We start from the raw sequence: 19,554 nt of genomic DNA, 5'->3' as shown, positions 1-19,554 counted from the left end.
GTATGATTGTCACAATGCTGGGTGGTAGTATGTTCCAGATGAATTGATAAAACCGCATTGACATGAAGTCCCCCATCCCCAATCCCTCCAACCCATAAGTGAAGAGTGTGATGCTACTACAACAAAGAGATTAAAAAGCTTGGATAAAGATATGATCAGAACTACTGAGCCTGCGCCGTAAAGCCCGGAGGACGTCCGATGACGTCAGCGCGCCGCCGTGGGGCGCATTTTGGAACGCGGAAGGAGCCCGACCTGGCCGCCGGCCTGGCCAGGTCGGGTCGGCCACCGGGGAGACCACCGGCATCCTGCGGAGCGGCGCCGAGGGCACCTCCTGCCTGCCACAGGCTGGAGGAAGCCCCAGGTAAGTGGATGCGGATTTTTATTTTTTTTAAACAGTCCCTGAACCTTCCCTTTAAGGTACGTACACACGTCTGATATTTCTGAACGACTTGTCGTTCAAACCGGTCGTTTGAACGACAGTTTTGTGTGTGTACAAACGATCGCTAGACTGATAGCAGCAGTTTTGACTGATCCGCCTGGTGGATCCGTGAACTAACTGTCGTTCAAACAGCAGTTAGGTCCGTACATGTGTACAAACGACTTGTTTTTTGAAAGTCTATTAGTTTGACACTAAAGGTGCATACACATGCCTGATTTAGTAAAATGACGGGTCATCAGACCTGCCTGCGGGGCGGCCATTCTAGCGACAGTTTCCCTGTGTGTACAGTCTGTCGACAGGCAGATAAGGCTGGTTTTGACTGATCCGCTAAGCGGATCAGTCAAAACCAGCCTTATCAGCCTGCGACAGACTGTACACACTGGCAAACTGTTGGCAGAACGGCCGCCCCGCAGGCGGGTCTAACGACCAGTCGTTTGCAGGAATCCGGCAAGACATTCAAACAACAAGTCGTTTGATCAGTCATTTAATCTAGTCCATTGTTTTATCCAGTCCATTGTTTATTATCAAGTTGGTTAAACAACATGTAAATTAGCATATCAAACGACTTGTTGGTCAGTGTGTACATGATGTCTGAATGACTTGTTTAAACAACAAGTCTTTCAAATGACAAGTCGTTCAGAAATATCATACGTGTGTACGCACCTTTACAGTCTGACTGTAGGGCCATTTTAGGAAGAAGCCAATTTACTTATCTGTATGTTTGTGGAAACCATGCAGACACAGGGAGACCATACAAAATCTGTGCAGATGGCTAGGGGTCGATCTGGGGACCCAGTGCTGTATAGTGAGAGTGCTGCCCCCTACCATGCTCTCTCTCTCTATCTCAAAAATTGCAGATCTTCACAACTGAGTTTTTAACGATACTTTGCTCACAATCAATCAACTTAGGTTCTGATTTTAGAAGGTTTGTTTGATTTTGATGGGTTTATTGCATCAGATGCTTCAGAGGCTTCCCTGATCCTCCACAACCCCTCCATTGCCAGCCGGGATCCTTTTCATCTTCGCAGCCACGCTCCTTTCCGTGTCCGAGCAGGGAAAGGAAAATGCCAAACACAAGGGGCTCCATACTATGGCGCTGCCCATACTTTCTGTTATGCAATATTCTACATTATTGTTGAATATTGTAAAAAAGGTTTCAGCGTAGGAATGGAGGGTGTAGGAAGACGAGAACTGTAAAGCGCCTCTTTAAATTACATTCAATAAATGTACTCTTTAATACCAACAATTTTAAGAGGAACTGTAACCAAGGATTGAACTTCATCCCAATCAATAGCTGAGACCCCCTTTCCCACAAGAAATCTTTACCTTTTCTCGAACCGAACATCAGGGGGGTCTGTATGGCTGATAATGTGGTGAAACCCCTCCCACAGTGTGATGTCAGGACCTAGGTCCTGACAGTTTCCTGTCTGTGAACCTTATTGCATTGTGGGAAATATCAGTTGTTTCCAACTGCCAAGCAACCAGTATCTCCCTCTGTGCATATGTATATGCAACCTTTTACCGTATTGCGATGTTAGTGGGTGTCGTTATAAATAATGGCAGTTGGTGCTGTCTAGTTTTGTTCATGTCTGCCAGGAGTAAAGATGATGATGTGCAGGCTGATTGTGGATCAAACAACATGAACAAATTCCATGGCGAATATGAATCATTTGTTGATCTTTCTTTTATTTTTTAACGTCTCACTTTAAAATGTATTGATTTATATTTTCCCCCTTTTTCACTATCTCAGAAAATAAACAAACATATATTAGTAGATAAATACTTGCTCTACTTACATAACGTGTATTTTACTGTCTACGTTTTAATTTTAGTGATTTTCCTACAGAAAAAAAAAGAGAAAATCCTTCTTAGCATTTCCCATTTTAAGTGTGGCTATTTTGAAGCCAAACCTGATGTCATTTCCTCTCTTACTCTCCACTGCCTGATTGTGTATGCCAGGGGTGCCCACTCTTTTTCGTCTCGCGAGCTACTTTTAAATTTGCCGAGGCCAGGAGATCTACCAACGTCTCAAATGCTAAGCACGCCCCCCCCCCCCCCCCCCGCGTAGGTTAGCCAGGTATATGTGCCTGCAGCATAGGTTACGTGCCCTTAGTATAGGTTATGTCTCACTTTGCCAAAATCGGCTTGACCTTAAATGTACATAAAAGTTAGGAGGGACATAGAGTATGAGTCACTCCTCTCTGGATCAGAGTTAATTGACAAGCTTACTCTGTACACAGAGATTTCCTACAATTGTTAATGGACAGGGTTCTCTGTATACAGACACAGTATGATTGTCACAATGCTGGGTGGTAGTATGTTCCAGATGAATTGATAAAACCGCAAGGGTCTTTGCTGATCCCCACCACCACAATGTATAAGGTGGGGTGTAGCTATCTTGCAGATAATGTGTCTATAGACAGTTTGGGCATACTGCAATCAACCAAGCCAGCACTTGTGGGCATACAGGAACTACACAATTTCCTTTATTAAGAAGGCTGGTTGAACATCTATGCTGCCAGTCTAGCACACTGTAGCACTAAAGGAAATTACCCCCATAGGGGAAAAAGATCACCTTCATGGAAGGTAGCTGGGTATATATATCACCATGGGTGTCTAGAGTGAGGTATAGAGTGTGATAAGTAGGTGTTGCTCAACAATTGTTTCACCTCAATACACGAGGCGTCGTCAGGAGTATGTGATACACATTAATATATACACTATATACAAGATATTCCCACCACCAACCGACAGAGATTCCCCCAGCAACTCGCTCAAGTCAGAGCTGAGTGTGAACTGAACAAGAGGCTTTAAATACAAACCTACCGTTCCTGCCCCCTTTTTGGGAACCCTCCTACTTGTATGACCTCATGCTCCTGTCTCCCCCACCTCCAGAGGAGCGCTGCCCCGTCCTGTGCATGCCTTCATTTTGCAGTAACGAGCGGGTGCTACGCTGTATTGCGATGCTTGCTGGGCTTCCTGGTTGTGACGTCATGTCCGGTCGACACCACTTCCGCCCCCGCTCTGCTGCGCTGATAGGTGGATCGGCTTCGTGTATTGCCGCCGCCTATCCGTTACCCTGGCAACCCCCCAAGGATTACCCGTTGTCTAGGCAACATACAAACATAGTACGCTATAGACTCAGCGGTCTGGATGGGCGCAATGATCGCGTCACCTTCTGCAGATATTTAAAGGGGCGCATGATACATATCCCATATAATCTGCCGCTATGAGCTGAGTCTCAAGTACCTTTTATACGCATTGCTTGCAAGACCACCAGGGGAAATACCCTGTGGTTCCTGTTGCTATTTGGACTCAATGGAGGTGGGCATGCTGTACAGGCAAGACCTTCCCATGCTAAATTTGTAGGTTTTATATAGGTACTAAGCATACAATGGGTGGGACACGGAGATTGTAGGAGTGAATACTGTACCTACAATTGGGGTGAGGATGAAAACTGTACCTACAATTGGGGTGAGGAGAGAGGGTTCCCAGAAAATGTGGTTGAAAAAGCTTATAGGAGAGCAAAAGCCACACTTAAAATGGGAAATGCTAAGAAGGATTTTCTCTTTTTTTTTCTGTAGGAAAATCACTAAAATCAAAACGTAGACAGTAAAATACACGTTATGTAAGTAGAGCAAGTATTTATCTACTAATATATGTTTGTTTATTTTCTGAGATAGTGAAAAGGGGGGAAAATATAAATCAATACATTTTAAAGTGAGACGTTAAAAAATAAAAGAAAGATCAACAAATGATTCATATTCGCCATGGAATTTGTTCATGTTGTTTGATCCACAATCAGCCTGCACATCATCATCTTTACTCCTGGCAGACATGAACAAAACTAGACAGCACCAACTGCCATTATTTATAACGACACCCACTAACATCGCAATACGGTAAAAGGTTGCATATACATATGCACAGAGGGAGATACTGGTTGCTTGGCAGTTGGAAACAACTGTTATTTCCCACAATGCAATAAGGTTCACAGACAGGAAACTGTCAGGACCTAGGTCCTGACATCACACTGTGGGAGGGGTTTCACCACATTATCAGCCATACAGACCCCCCTGATGTTCGGTTCGAGAAAAGGTAAAGATTTCTTGTGGGAAAGGGGGTCTCAGCTATTGATTGGGATGAAGTTCAATCCTTGGTTACAGTTCCTCTTAAAATTGTTGGTATTAAAGAGTACATTTATTGAATGTAATTTAAAGAGGCGCTTTACAGTTCTCGTCTTCCTACACCCTCCATTCCTACGCTGAAACCTCTTTTACAATATTCAACAATAATGTAGAATATTGCATAACAGAAAGTATGGGTAGCGCCATAGTATGGAGCCCCTTGTGTTTGGCATTTTCCTTTCCCTGCTCGGACACGGAAAGGAGCGTGGCTGCGAAGATGAAAAGGATCCCGGCTGGCAATGGAGGGGTTGTGGAGGATCAGGGAACCCTTTGCAGCATCTGATGCAATAAACCCATCAAAATCAAACAAACCTTCTAAAATCAGAACCTAAGTTGATTGATTGTGAGCAAAGTATCGTTAAAAACTCAGTTGTGAAGATCTGCAATTTTTGAGATAGAGAGAGAGGGCACGGTAGGGGGCAGCACTCTCACTATACAGCACTGGGTCCCCAGATCGACCCCTAGCCATCTGCACAGATTTTGTATGGTCTCCCTGTGTCTGCATGGTTTCCACAAACATACAGATAAGTAAATTGGCTTCTTCCTAAAATGGCCCTACAGTCAGACTGTAAAGGTGCGTACACACGTATGATCAGAGCCGGGACAAGGTCCTCCAGCACCCAAGGCTGAGACACCAAAGTGCGCCCCTCCATCCCTGCCACGCCAGCCATCGCACACTAATTGCTATTAGACTAAGAGGAGCCACAGGGCCCACAACCTCCCCAACACCTTAATATCTAATTATCTGGCTTGCTGTCACTGCCATGTATCCCCTTTTCTTATTTATTTCTGCTTAAAACACAATTAGGAATGACAGCTGAATGAATTATGCGCCCCCTCCTACACTGCGCCCTGAGGCTGGAGCCTCTCCAGCCTATGCCTCGGCCCGGCCCTGCGTATGATATTTCTGAACGACTTGTCATTTGAAAGACTTGTTGTTTAAACAAGTCATTCAGACATCATGTACACACTGACCAACAAGTCGTTTGATATGCTAATTTACATGTTGTTTAACCAACTTGATAATAAACAATGGACTGGATAAAACAATGGACTAGATTAAATGACTGATCAAACGACTTGTTGTTTGAATGTCTTGCCGGATTCCTGCAAACGACTGGTCGTTAGACCCGCCTGCGGGGCAGCCGTTCTGCCAACAGTTTGCCAGTGTGTACAGTCTGTCGCAGGCTGATAAGGCTGGTTTTGACTGATCCGCTTGGCGGATCAGTCAAAACCAGCCTTATCTGCCTGTCGACAGACTGTACACACAGGGAAACTGTCGCTAGAATGGCCGCCCCGCGGGCAGGTCTGATGACCCGTCATTTTACTAAATCAGGCATGTGTATGCACCTTTAGTGTCAAACTAATAGACTTTCAAAAAACAAGTCGTTTGTACACATGTACGGACCTAACTGCTGTTTGAACGACAGTTAGTTCACGGATCCACCAGGCGGATCAGTCAAAACTGCTGCTATCAGTCTAGCGATCGTTTGTACACACACAAAACTGTCGTTCAAACGACCGGTTTGAACGACAAGTCGTTCAGAAATATCAGACGTGTGTACGTACCTTAAAGGGAAGGTTCAGGGACTGTTTAAAAAAAATAAAAATCCGCATCCACTTACCTGGGGCTTCCTCCAGCCTGTGGCAGGCAGGAGGTGCCCTCGGCGCCGCTCCGCAGGCTGCCGGTGGTCTCCCCGGTGGCCGACCCGACCTGGCCAGGCCGGCGGCCAGGTCGGGCTCCTTCCGCGTTCCAAAATGCGCCTCACGGCGGCGCGCTGACGTCATCGGACGTCCTCCGGGCTTTACTGCGCAGGCTCAGTAGTTCTGATCATATCTTTATCCAAGCTTTTTAATCTCTTTGTTGTAGTAGCATCACACTCTTCACTTATGGGTTGGAGGGATTGGGGATGGGGGACTTCATGTCAATGCTGCACACAATTACTGACAGGGCCAGGTTTACCTCACAGGAGCCTATAGACACAGATGCCCTGGCAACTTATATTTCACCCTCCATGAACCTATAAACCCCCACCAAACCGCACCGCATGTGTTCTGGCTATCCTAGCTGTCACTAGGGATGACCAACGAGATGCAAATATTTCCGAGTTCATTCAAAATGATGTCATTTTTTATGCCAATATATGTAGCTTGAAAATAGACCAATCAAATCCAGCCAGGTTTAAATTGATTGGTCCATTTTCAAGCTGCATATATTTGCATAAAAATTCACATAAATCTGCATGAACTCAGAAATATTTACATCTCACTGATCATCCCTAGCTGTCACTTCCTTCTTCTTTCCCTTGCCCACCATAGGTAGCTGGAGGTGCCCCATAGTATTAGGTAGCCAGAGGTGCCCTAGCTAGAGGTGCCCCCAAGTAATAGGTAGCTGGAGGAACCTCAGTGTTAAGTAGCTAGGGGTGCCCCTGACTGAAGGGAGATCTCGTCAGTGGAATGCCGGGGGCAGGGCGAGTAACCTCTCATTTACACTCTCATCAGGACTCTGCATAGGGGAGGAGGGAGGTGCTGGGGGAGGAGAGTGAGCCGCATTTCCGTCACCAGGCACCTGTAGGCATGTGCCTTATTGTAAATCCGGAGTTCCGCAGTCACGTGACAAGTAGTTCAGCAAGAGTAGACGTTAACCCGTCAAATGCTAGTTAAATTTCATAGAAAGAATGCCTTGCTTGGCATATAAAAGCAGACACCTGTTGCTTTGTGGACAACCCTCATACACTAAATTCCAAGCAGAAGACTTACAGAAACTGATGTTATATTTCCCTTTTAAATACGCATTTGCCTGGAGGTAACAGTAATCTTTTACTTCAATAGCAGTTTGTAATTTTTTTCTTTTGCCTTTCCTTAGTTCTTACATTCGTTTTAAGCAAGCCGCGATCTCTGGCCCCTCATACTCCACGGATTCTGTTGTATGGACCGCCAGGCAGTGGGAGGAGCCTACAAGCTACATTACTGGCACAGAAATACAGTATTGTTAATGGTGAGTCACACTTTTTTTAACCTTATCTAGTAAGACGATGTAATGTAAACACACAAAAAAAAATATAACCAGCAAACCAGCATTACTTACAGTAGACCCATGGCTTACATAGAGCTGCTCATCTGCAGCGGAACTCATATGATCGGTCTGATCAGGTGATAGATTTGTAAGGCTCCGATTTGCTAGTATTGTGCATTACTGCTGTTTCCTGAATCAGGAAATAATAACAGCAAATCAAAGCCTTAAAGGGAGTCTGAAGTGAAATTAAAAATAAAAGTCAGATACTCACCTAAGGAGAGGGAAGGCTCTGGGTCATATAGAGCCTTCCTGTTCTCCTCCTGGGGTCCTCGTTCCCCCCGCAGGCTCCTCCATTTGAATCTTTCGACTTTGGAAGCACTCGGACTTCTGAAGAGGTGCCGCTCCATACTGCACACGCGCGAGCGCCCTCTCTGGCACACTCACGGGTGCGCAGTACAGAGCCGCCGGTCTTCGGGAGCTCGAATGTTTCTGAAGATTGCCGAAGTCTCCCGCAGCAGAAGATTCAAACAGAGGAGTCTGTGGGGAAACGAGGACCTCGGGAGGAGAATGGGAAGCCTGTACAAGACTACAGACTTGCTTTCAAGGTGGTCATAAATTACTCAATGGCCACCAAATAGATAGATGGTCAAATCTGATCAGAGAGGGATCTAATACCTGCCCAGATACTGCACACAGATATTTCCAATACATTTCAGCCCCATGTAATGTGCACTTCCCAAGCTGTGCAGTGTTGAAGGCTCACATGTCCAGTAGCATGTTTTTTCCTGTGTTCCACACCTTACTCAATTGCCACCAGTTGCGCCTGCACCCCCTGACTCCGCCTCATATACATGATGTCACCACAGGTGGCGGCAGAGAAGGATCATCCACTAGGCAATTGCCTGGGGCTTAGTGGGAATCAAAGGGCCCAGCTGCCACTTTCTCTGACCACTCTCCCACCTCAATTTACCTAAAAGACTATAGGAGGAAGCAAAGGCTAGTACCTTGCCTAGGGCCCAATTTTATCTTAATAGTTTCCTATGTGACGGGGTCACGGGGGGTACAGGTACCCAGCTGCATTGAAGAGAAGATGTGGGACACAGGAGGAGGTGCACCAGTGGAGAGGTGAGCATGCAGCACTGCACAGCCTGGGGTGGGGGGGTACACATTACACATTGGGGGAGACCGGCTAGGGGCCTGCCTACTCCTGCATACCTGATCTGGATTCTTTTACAGTTTGCCTGCTATTGGGTGGAAAAGTTTACAGGTAAACCTGAGCTGAATGTAGCAAAAGGATTTATACTTACCTGGGGCTTCCTCCAGTCTGCCTGCTCCATCGATGTCCTTCCGGTCCTCCCCTCCGTTGTGCTGCTGTGAAGTGCACAATCCAGCACATGCGCTGCTCTGGGATACACGCCTCCTCCATCCTGCTCCAATAGCCAGGAACGTTCTGTTCGCATGTGCAGTCTTAATGAACTGATATGTAGTTACACCACTTCTGGCCCTAGTTTAATGCAGGATTTAGAAGTAGGATTGTAGGATGTAGGAATTTTTTATACTAATGACACTATATTTTTGCTGTGCTTATTCCATTAGTTTCTTGTGGTCAGGTGCTGAAAGAACTTGTTGCTGACCAAACAAAGCTCGGACAGCTAATTGAGCCATATATCGAGAATCAACAGCAAGGTATGATACATGACTTCTAAATGCTTTTTTGTTGGATAGGTATTTAAAACCCCACTTCAGGTATAGTTTTTATTATTCTGTTGCATCCCACTGCTCACACTTGTATTGTAAAATGAGAATACAAGGGTTTAAAAAAGAATGATGATGAATTATGATATTAACAATGGCAATTATGTAATCATCACTGCAGCTTGTGGTGCCTAATGGACTGGCAGACTCCACTTTACAGATTCCAGGGAGCCTACCGACCAGACCACAACACCTTCCTTCTTGTGGGAAGAAGGTTGAGTAGATGCTCAGCTCATGTCCCGATTCAGAGGAGTGGTGAGTGGAGGCTTTGCCCTCCAAAAGGCAGTGTTGCTTTGCCAGGCTCAGGGAGAGGCCCTACAAGTTATGGTATTTCTACACTTTTCAACCACTTATGCCTTCACTGCAATCAGGCCCCGATTCACCTCACAGGAGCCTATAGGCACAGATGTCCTGGCACCCAAGACTTTGCCCTCCATGAACCTTCAAACCTCCACTGAACCGCACCGCAAGTGTGCTGGCTGGCCCAGCTGTCACTTCTCCCTTACTTCCCTTGCCTGTCATAGGTAGCTACAGGCGTCCCTTTGCATTAGGTAGCCAGAAGTACCCTCAGTATTGAGTAGCTAGTGGGAGAGCTCGTCAGTGGAATGCAGAGAGCTGGGTGAGTAATATCCTACAGTGGGATGCGAAAGTTTAAGCAATGTTGTTAATCGTCATGATTTTCCTGTATAAATCGTTGGTTGTTACGATCTAAAATGTCAGTTAAATATATCACATAGGAGACACACACAGTGATATTTGAGAAGTGGAATTAAGTTTATTGGATTTACAGAAAGTGTGCAATAATTGTTTAAACAAAATTAGGCAGGTGCATACATTTGGGCACCACAAAAAAGAAATGAAATCAATATTTAGTAGATCCTCCTTTTGCAGAAATTACAGCCTCTAAACGCTTCCTGTAGGTTCCAATAAGAGTCTGGATTTTGGTTGAAGATATTTTGGACCATTCCTCTTTACAAAACATCTCTAGTTCATTCAGGTTTGATGGTTTCCGAGCATGAACAGCTCTCTTTAACTCACACCACAGATTTTCAATTATATTCAGGTCTGGGGACTGAGATGGCCATTCCAGAACGTTGTACTTGTTCCTCTGCATGAATGCCTTTGTGGATTTTGATCAGTGTTTAGGGTCGTTGTCTTGTTGAAAGACTCAGCCCCGGCGCATCTTCAGCTTTGTTACTGATTCCTGGACATTGGTCTCCAGAATCTGCTGATACTGAGTGGAATCCATGCGTCCCTCAATTTTGGCAAGATTCCCAGTTTCTGCACTGGCCACACAGCCCCACAGCATGATGGAACCACCACCATATTTTACTGTAGGTAGCAGTTGTTTTTCTTGGAATGCTGTGTTGTTTTTCCTCCATGCTTAACGCCCCTTGTTATGCCCAAATAACGAAATTTTAGTTTCAGCAGTCCACCGCACCTTATTCCAAAATGAAGCTGGCTTGTCCAAATGTGCTTTAGCATACCTCAAGTGGCTCTGTTTGTGCTGTGGGTGGAGAAAAGGCTTCCTCTGCATACAGCATCTCCTTGTGTAAAGTGTGCCGAATAGTTAAACGATGCACAGTGACTCCATCTGCAGCAAGATGATGTTGTAGGTCTTGGGTGCTGGTCTATGGGTTGACTCTGACTGTTCTCACCATTCGTTGCTTCTGTTTATCTGAGATTTAACTTGAACTGAGCCTTAACTTGAACTGAGCCTGTGGTCTTCCATCTCCTCAATATGTTCCTAACTGTGGAAACAGACAGCTGAAATCTCTGAGACAGCTTTCTGTATCCTTCCCCTAAACCATGATAGTGAACAATCTTTGTCTTCAGGTCATTTGAGAATTGTTTTGAGAATTGTTTTGAGACCCTCATGTTGCTACTCTTCAGAGAAATTTAAAAGAGGAGGGAAACTTACAATTACTTAGATACTCTTTCTTATAACTGGATTCACCTGTGTATGTAGATAAGGGGTCACTGAGCTTACCAAGCCAAGTTGAGTTCCAATAATTAGTTCCAAATGTTTTGAAATCAATAACCTGTGTAATTTTTTTTAAACAGTTATTGCACACTTTCTGTAAATGCAATAAACTTCATTTCACTTCTCCAATATCACTGTGTGTGCCTTCTATATGATATATTTAACTGAAATGTTTTATCGTAACAATGAACGATTTGTACAGTAAAATCATGACGATTAACAATGTTGCCCAAACTTTCGCATCCCACTGTAGATTTCATCACTGATTGAACTGCAAGTGTTGTTCCAACCTCAATGCAGTGCAACCCGGATCAGGTCATTTGAGCGCGGGGATCACCAGGTGTTTAATAAATGTCTATCTTAATTATCGGTAATGGGGCCCCCAAGGAGTGAGTTGGACACCCGTTGTGTGTAGTAGGCAATCGGCGATATAGGAATCAATGATTGTAGCTGATCATAGACAAGTCGTCTGGGCGCCGGAGTTACAAAGTTCACTTTAGGCGCATAGAGGCTGGGGTTAAGGTTGGGGTTTAGGTGGTGGTTCGGTTTAGACACTCAAAGGGAGGATTAGGGGGTTAGGCATTAGGTGGGAGGTTGGGTTTAGGCACTCAGAGGGAGGATTAGGGTTAGGCATTAGGTGGAGGGTTGGGTTTAGGGACTCAAAATGAGGATTAGGGCTAGGCATTAGGTGGGAGGTTGGGTTTAGGGACTCAAAATGAGGATTAGGGTTAGGCATTAGGTGGGGGGTTGGGTTTAGGGACTCAAAATGAGGATTAGGGCTAGGCATTAGGTGGGAGGTTGGGTTTAGGCACACAGAGTGAGGATTAAGGATAGGCATTAGGTGGGGGGTTGGGTTTAGGCACTCAAAATGAGGATTAGGGCTAGGCATTAGGTGGGAGGTTGGGTTTAGGCACTCAGAGTGAATATTAGGGCTAGGCATTAGGTGGGAGTTGGGTTTAGGCACTCAGAGGGAGGATTAGGGCTAGGAATTAGGCGGGGGGTCGGGTTTAGACACTCAGAGGGAGGATTAGGGTTAGGCATTAGGTAGGGGGTTGGGTTTAGGCACTCAGAGGGAGGATTAGGACTAGGCATTAGGTGGGGGGTTGGGTTTAGGCACTCAAAATGAGGATTAGGGCTAGGCATTAGGTGGGAGGTTGGGTTTAGGCACTCAGAGTGAATATTAGGGCTAGGCATTAGGTGGGGGTTTGGTTTAGGCACTCAGAGGGAGGATTAGGGCTAGGAATTAGGTGGGGGGTTGGGTTTAGGCACTCAGAGGGAGGAGTAGGGTTAGGCATTAGGTCGGGGGTTGGGTTTAGGCACTCAGAGGGAGGATTAGGGTTAAGCATTAGGTGGGGAAGGGGGTCGGTTTAGGCACTTGAAAGCAAGTGTTCAAAGGAGAGTGAGTGTAGAGTAGTAGCAAAATATCAGTAAATTAGTTCTCCATTATTTTAATACTAGAGGCACCACCCAGCGAAGCAAAGAGAAACAGCGCCGGGGATTTCTGCGCAGCCGCCACAGGCTGTAATAGGAATTACGACTATAGCAGCGCTCAGACAATAATTTGGGCAAAAAATTACTTTAAAAACAATGTAATTCGGCCGCCGGCAATAGCTGGCAGCCGAATTACATCTTACTCCTTGAGTCCATGGCGGCCTGGAGGGGCAATAGTAATTAATGCCACTGGGACTTTTGTAGGAGCAGGTTGAGCCTTTTTCAGCTTTACCCTGTGCCCAAATTTAACGATGGCTTAATTATATGTATTCCCACCCAGCGCCCAACTGAAGCAGTGCCTCTGCAATGAGTACTCGCTTAGCCATATGCAGCCAATGGTATCCAGTCGCACATTCAGTGTCTGCTCACATTGAAATTTCCCAACATATTTGACCACACTTTAAAGTGTACCAGAGATGAATCGTAAGTAAGATTTGATACTTACCCGGCCCATAAGCACCGCTGAGTCTCACGCCGTCCTCCCGCGGACCTCCGTTGAGCCACGATCAGCCCCGGCAACTTGTCCAGCAGACATAGGATAGCAATGCTATATGGGCAGGCATAGGACAGCATGGTTATATGTGCAGGCATAGGATGGCACATAGTTATATGGGCAGGCATATGGCAGCATGGCTATATGTACAGGAATGTGGCAGCATAGTTATATGGGCAGGCATAGAACAGCATGGCTATATGAGAGCATGATCACAGACCCAAATAAAGCAAAAGTATGCTCCACGCCCTAATAATATCAAAAGTCCATACAGTTCACAAAATGGGGTTTAAAGGAGCCAACACAATAATCGTCATTTTTATAGGTATCACTTTAATTTTTGTTTGGTCTTCGCTTTTTATTTGGATAAAGTGTAGCATAACGTTCAGGTTTGACAAGCAAAATTTCCAGAGCAAAAAAAGGCCTGACGTGTTTCACGACGAGAAGCCACTTCCTCGGAGGCATACAATATCTATATAATCAGTTGTAAACCATAGAATAAATCTGTCATTTCAGAGGGTGATTCCATCCATTCCAGAAAGGTGTCTTTTTCCATTTTGAAATATGCACACAGCGAGGATGGTATCTTCTTCTGAAATTACAAATTTGGTCTCTTATTCTGTTGTCTACAACTAACGACCAGGGCCGGGCCGAGGTAAAGGCAAGAGAGCCTCCAGCATCAGGGTGCAGAGTAGGAGGGGGCACACAACTCACTCAGCTATAATTTCCCTATTGTGTTGAAGCAGAGAGAAATAAGAAAAGGGGATACATGGCAGTAACTGCAAGCCAGATAACTAGAGATTAACCTCCTTGCCGGTTATCCCGAGCTCAGCTCGGGGTAACCTGCGTAGGAGGATTTCTCAGGCCCCGCTGGGCTGATTTTCACAATTTTTTTTCCTGCACGCAGCTAGCACTTTGCTAGCTGTGTGCAGTTTCCGATTGCCGCCCCCCCCTCCAGACCCCTTGCGCAGCCTGGCCAATCAGTGCCAGGCAGCGCTGAGGGGTGGATCGGGATTCCCTCTGACGGCCCGACGTCCATGACGTCATCCCGCCCAGTTGCCATGGCGACCGAGGAAGCCCAGCAGGAAATCCCGTTCTGAACAGGATTTCCTGCTTACTCTGATCGCCAAAGGCGATCAGAGTGGACAGGGGGATGCCGCTTGTCAGCGGCTATCATGTAGCGAGCCCTCGGCTCGCTACATGATTTAAAAAAAAAAAAAAAGGGCTGCGTGGCCCCCTTGCCGCCAGAAGTGTAACGGCAAGGGGGTTAAGGTGTTGGGGGTTCTGCGGTGCCTCTTAGTCTAATAGCAATCAGTGAGTGACAGCTGGGGTGGGAGGGATAGAGGAGCGCACATTGGTGTCTCAGCCTTGGGTGCTGGAGGACCTTGTCCTGGCTCTGGCCATATGCCTGCCCAAATAGCCATGCTGCCATACGCCTGCCCATATAGCCTTGGTGTCCTATGCCTGCCCATATAGCCATGCTGCCATATGCCTGCCCATATAGCCATGCTGCCATATGCCTGCCCATCTAGCCATGTTGCCATATCATGCCTGCCCATATAGCCATGCTGTCCTATGCCTGCCCATATAGCCATGCTGTACTATGTCTGTCCATATAGCCATGCTGTACTATGTCTGTCCATATAGCCATGCTGTCCTATGCCTGCCCATATAGCCATGCTGTACTATGTCTGTCCATATACCCATGCTGCCATATGCCTGCCCATATAGCCATTCTGTCCTATGCCTGCCCATATAGCCATGTTGCCATATCATGCCTGCCCATATAGCCATGTTGTCCTATGCCTGCCCATATAGCCATGCTGTCCTATGTCTGTCCATATAGCCATGCTGTCCTATGCCTGCCCATATAGCCATTCTGTCCTTTTCCTGCCCATATACCCATGCTGCCATATGCCTGCCCATATAGCCATGCTGTCCTATGCCTGCCCATCTAGCCATGTTGCCATATCATGCCTGCCCATATAGCCATGCTGTCCTATGCCTGCCCATATAGCCATTCTGTCCTTTGCCTGCCCATATAGCCATGCTGTCCTATGCCTGCCCATATAGCCATGCTGTACTATGTCTGTCCATATAGCCATGCTGTCCTATGCCTGCCCATATAGCCGTGCTGTCCTATACCTGCCCATATAGCCATTCTGTCTTTTGCCTGCCCATATAGCCATTCTGTCCTATGCCTGCCCATATAGCCATGCTGCCATATGCCTGCCCATATATCCATGCTGCCATATGCCTGCCCATATAGCCATGCTGTCCTATGCCTGCCCATTTAACTATGCTGTACTATGTCCATATAGACATGCTGTCCTATGCCTGCCCATATAGCCATTCTGTCCTTTGCCTGCCTATGTAGCCATGCTGCCATAAGCCTGCCCATATAGCCATGCTGCCATATGCCTGCCCATATAGCCATGCTGCCATATAGCCATGCTGCCATATGCCTGCCCATATAGCCATGCTGTCATATGCCTGCCCATATAACTATGCTGTACTATGTCCATATAGACATGCTGTCCTATGCCTGCCCATATAGCCATGCTGCCATATGCCTGCCCATATAACCATGCTGTCCTATGCCTGCCCATATAGCCATGCTGCCATATGCCTGCCTATGTAGCCATGCTGCCATAAGCCTGCCCATATAACTATGCTGTACTATGTCCATATAGCCATGCTGTCATATGCCTGCCCATATAGCCATGCTGTCATATGCCTGCCCATATAACTATGCTGTACTATGTCCATATAGCCATGCTGTCCTATGCCTGCCCATATAGCCATGCTGCCATATGCCTGCCCATATAGCCATGCTGTCATATGCCTGCCCATATAACTATGCTGTACTATGTCCATATAGCCATGCTGTCCTATGCCTGCCCATATAGCCATGCTGCCATATGCCTGCCCATATAACCATGCTGTCCTATGCCTGCCCATATAGATATGCACTTTGACAGTCGTTTTCCATACAATACTCTGCACACAGCAATCTTGACTTTTGATTGTTCTTTTTTATTATATCTACATTTGACAAGTTAAATATTTTGCCTGCAGCCTAGTTTAATTTTTTTTCTTAGTCCACTGAGCTTAGATACGTCTGTGTGTCTAAGTTTAAACATCTACTTGTTGCCAGAGCTTACAAAATCACATTTGCTCTATCTTTCTCCGATTTGACGCCTTGAAACTTTTGCAGAGATTTGTGCCGTATTTACCTTCTGGGACATTCCTCAGCCCTATCTAACCTTCTAAAACGAGAGTCCTGCTAAAACCAGCCTGGATCCCCGAGCCCAAATCCACTCTCCAAGTCGCAAGGGCTCTCTCCCCCGCATCCACCTACCTAGGCAGGCCTTTTGACCTCGCAGATTTGCACTGTGAAGTTTTCCCCTCGGACAACCCCTTCGAAGAGCGAGGAAAAAGTGTGGGGGGTGAGGGTGGGAGCAATCAGCCAGTCCAGCAGTAAGGAAAAGAATAAAGCGGTGAGGAGGCAGCGTAGGGAAACAAGGAGGGAGAGACTCAGTGGGGACTACTCTCTCTATTCCGCAAACCCTTTGCAGTCGACGTATTAGCAGAAGCTGCAAACAGCACTTGCTTGTGTAAATAATTCACCAGTTGATTAATAGACACACATGGGTATAATTAGTGGAAGGAGAGACAGCAGCTACAGTAACGGGTACAGCGCTTGGGGGAACAAGAGACTTAAAAAAAAATATATTTCCCTTTTTTTTTTCCCTTCGTTTTTTCTTTTTCTATTTTTTTTTTATCCGGAAACTTTCTAGGGCACTGGGCGTTTGAAGATGAGTTGGGAAGAGCTTGGTTGCGCCGTCGCTTTTGAAGTGGAAATAGGACAGTTTGAATCTGTTGAGTTTAATTTTTCACCAGCTCTCAGAGCCCTGCAGAGCTTCTCCCTTTTTTATAGATATTACTAGAAAAAGCAAAAGAACGAGAGCCTTTTTCTGCTCTACCTCCGCCTTATCGGTACCATGCTGTTGTTTGACGAGACCAACAAGATAGAACTGTACGGTGTTGGCCAGGGTTGAAAAAAAGGTCCCTCTAGTACAGAGGTGCCCACACTTTTTTGGCTTGTGAGCTACTTTAAAAAATTAGCAAGTCAAAATGATCTACCTATGTATAATTTTAGGAGCACACTTGTATATACAGAATGGAAAATGTAGTGGGGTCGGGATCTACCAAAAAGTCCTTCTGCCTAATGGGCACTGCTCTAGTAACTATTTTGTCGCATCAAGAGGGCACCTGTTTGTTTTTTTCTAAGTTGAGTATGTGAGGTCAGTTAATTCAAAAGACAATAAATAGTGTAATAACCGTAGCACAATTCACGGTTATAATTAACCACTTAAGGACCGGGCTATGTTCTTCAGCCCATAGCACAGATCGTGTTTGAGGCATTGAGGCAGGGCAACCAGACTTCCTCCTTTTTTTCCCCACTAGGGGGATGTCCTGCTGGGGGGGTCTGATCACCGCTGCTCACTCTCTCCTAGCGGGGGGGGGGGGCTCCTCAAAGCCCCCCTCCGCAGCGATTTTCCGCCTCCCTCTGTTTCCCTCCCTCTCCTCTTTCCCCTGGGCGGCACCGGACGGCGATCCATCTTGCGCCGCCTCTGATGGGCTTCAGCCTATCAGATGCCGGCGATCTCTGGCCAATCAGAGGCCGGGGATCGCCCATCTCCTTTACGGCGCTGCTGCGCAGCAACGCCGTATGATGTAAACACAGGGGATTTCTTCCCCGCGTGTTTACCGTACATTTAGCCTGCGAGCCGTGATCGGAGCCTCACAGGCTGTTCATGGAGACACCTTCCGTGAACTGACATGGAAAGGCCGCTCGAACGAAACCATGGGAAACCACATATGACCTGCCGCTGCCTATCGGCGTTAGGCGGTCGTTATGTGGTTAAAGAGAAACTGTAAAGGCTTGTTTACACTACGGGCGCTTTTGGCTTTTTTTAAGCGCCAGCGATTTTCAGATTCGCTATGAGAGTATTTGATTCCGATCCGCTCACCAAAGCGGATTGTACCATTGTTGGGGAATTTGCCTCAATGGAAGGTATAGGGAAATCGCAATGTGCTTGAAAAAGTGCTTTGTATAGCGATCTCCCAAGCGCTTTCATGAATAAATACATTGTATTTAACATGAGAAACGGAAAAACCAGAATCGCTCTGCAAAAGCGCTTAGAAAAGCGCTTTATAAAAAATCGCAATGCACAGGTAAGTGCCAGGAGACGCTAAAAAAAAAACCATGCACAAAATCGCAAAACACTGTGGTCAGCGATTGCGATTTATGATGTAAACAAGGCCTAACCAAGGATTCAACTTCATCCCAATCGGTAGCCGATACCCACTTTCTCAAGATAAATATTTACCTTTTCTCAAATAGGTCATCAGGGGGGTCTGTATGGCTGATATTGTGGTGAAACCCCTCCCACAGTGTGATGTCAGGAGTCTCAGGACCTAGGTCACTGGGGGAGCCTTGTTGCTTTGTGGAAAATAATGGCTGTTTCCGACTGCCAAGCAACCAGTATCTCCCTCTGTGCATATGCATATCTATAAAAAAAACAACCTTTTAGCCTATCTCACTGTTAAGGTGGCTACTAATGATACAATTTGCTGAACAATCGATTACCAACGATTCTTAGTATAAATGATCGTTTGGGACCACTAATGGACAAAAATCTCCTAAACAGTCCGATCAGATTGATGGGATTGAACCAAAATTTCGGATCAATTTCATTACTCTGATCGGATTAGTTCGATTTTTGTCCATTAGTGGACCCAAACAGGCCTTGTTCACATTGCGTTCGGCTCGTGTGTCCGTCCGCGCTAGGCTGTTTTAGAGGCGTCTTTTTTTTCCGATTCCCGACGCTTGGGTGGGCGATTTGTTTTTGTGCTTAGCAGTTTTCTAAGCGATTTTTTTCCGAGAAGTTTTGTAATTCACTCCTTGACGCAAGTCAGGAAGTGAACTCTTTGACCCGGAAAAGAATAAATACAATGTATTTATTCTTAAAAACGCAAACGCAATCACTACACAAATCGATTGTGAGCGTTTTGCATTGCTCCTATACTTTCCATTGAGGCGGAATCGACTCAAAAATTGTCCACGCACCGCTTTACTGAATGAACAGCGCACGACCCGCGCTGATATGAACCTTCTCATAG

The 19,554-nt window shown here is 46.1% G+C and overlaps 1 protein-coding gene across 1 annotated transcript in view; it reads left to right on the top strand.

The window, feature by feature from the left end:
* Positions 1-19,554, top strand: part of AK8 (adenylate kinase 8) — a 191,367-nt gene that overhangs the window by 96,587 nt on the left and 75,226 nt on the right. Inside the window, exons 9-10 of the mRNA XM_068248926.1 lie at positions 7,493-7,624; positions 9,239-9,328. Of these exons, the coding sequence (XP_068105027.1) occupies positions 7,493-7,624; positions 9,239-9,328 (222 nt within the window). The remainder of the gene's footprint in view (positions 1-7,492; positions 7,625-9,238; positions 9,329-19,554) is intronic.

Source organism: Hyperolius riggenbachi, chromosome 8 (assembly GCF_040937935.1).
Source record: "Hyperolius riggenbachi isolate aHypRig1 chromosome 8, aHypRig1.pri, whole genome shotgun sequence".
NCBI classification, from domain to species: Eukaryota; Metazoa; Chordata; class Amphibia; order Anura; family Hyperoliidae; genus Hyperolius; species Hyperolius riggenbachi.
The sequence above is the reverse complement of the archived record's forward strand: the minus strand, read 5'-3'. Positions and strand labels throughout refer to the sequence as shown.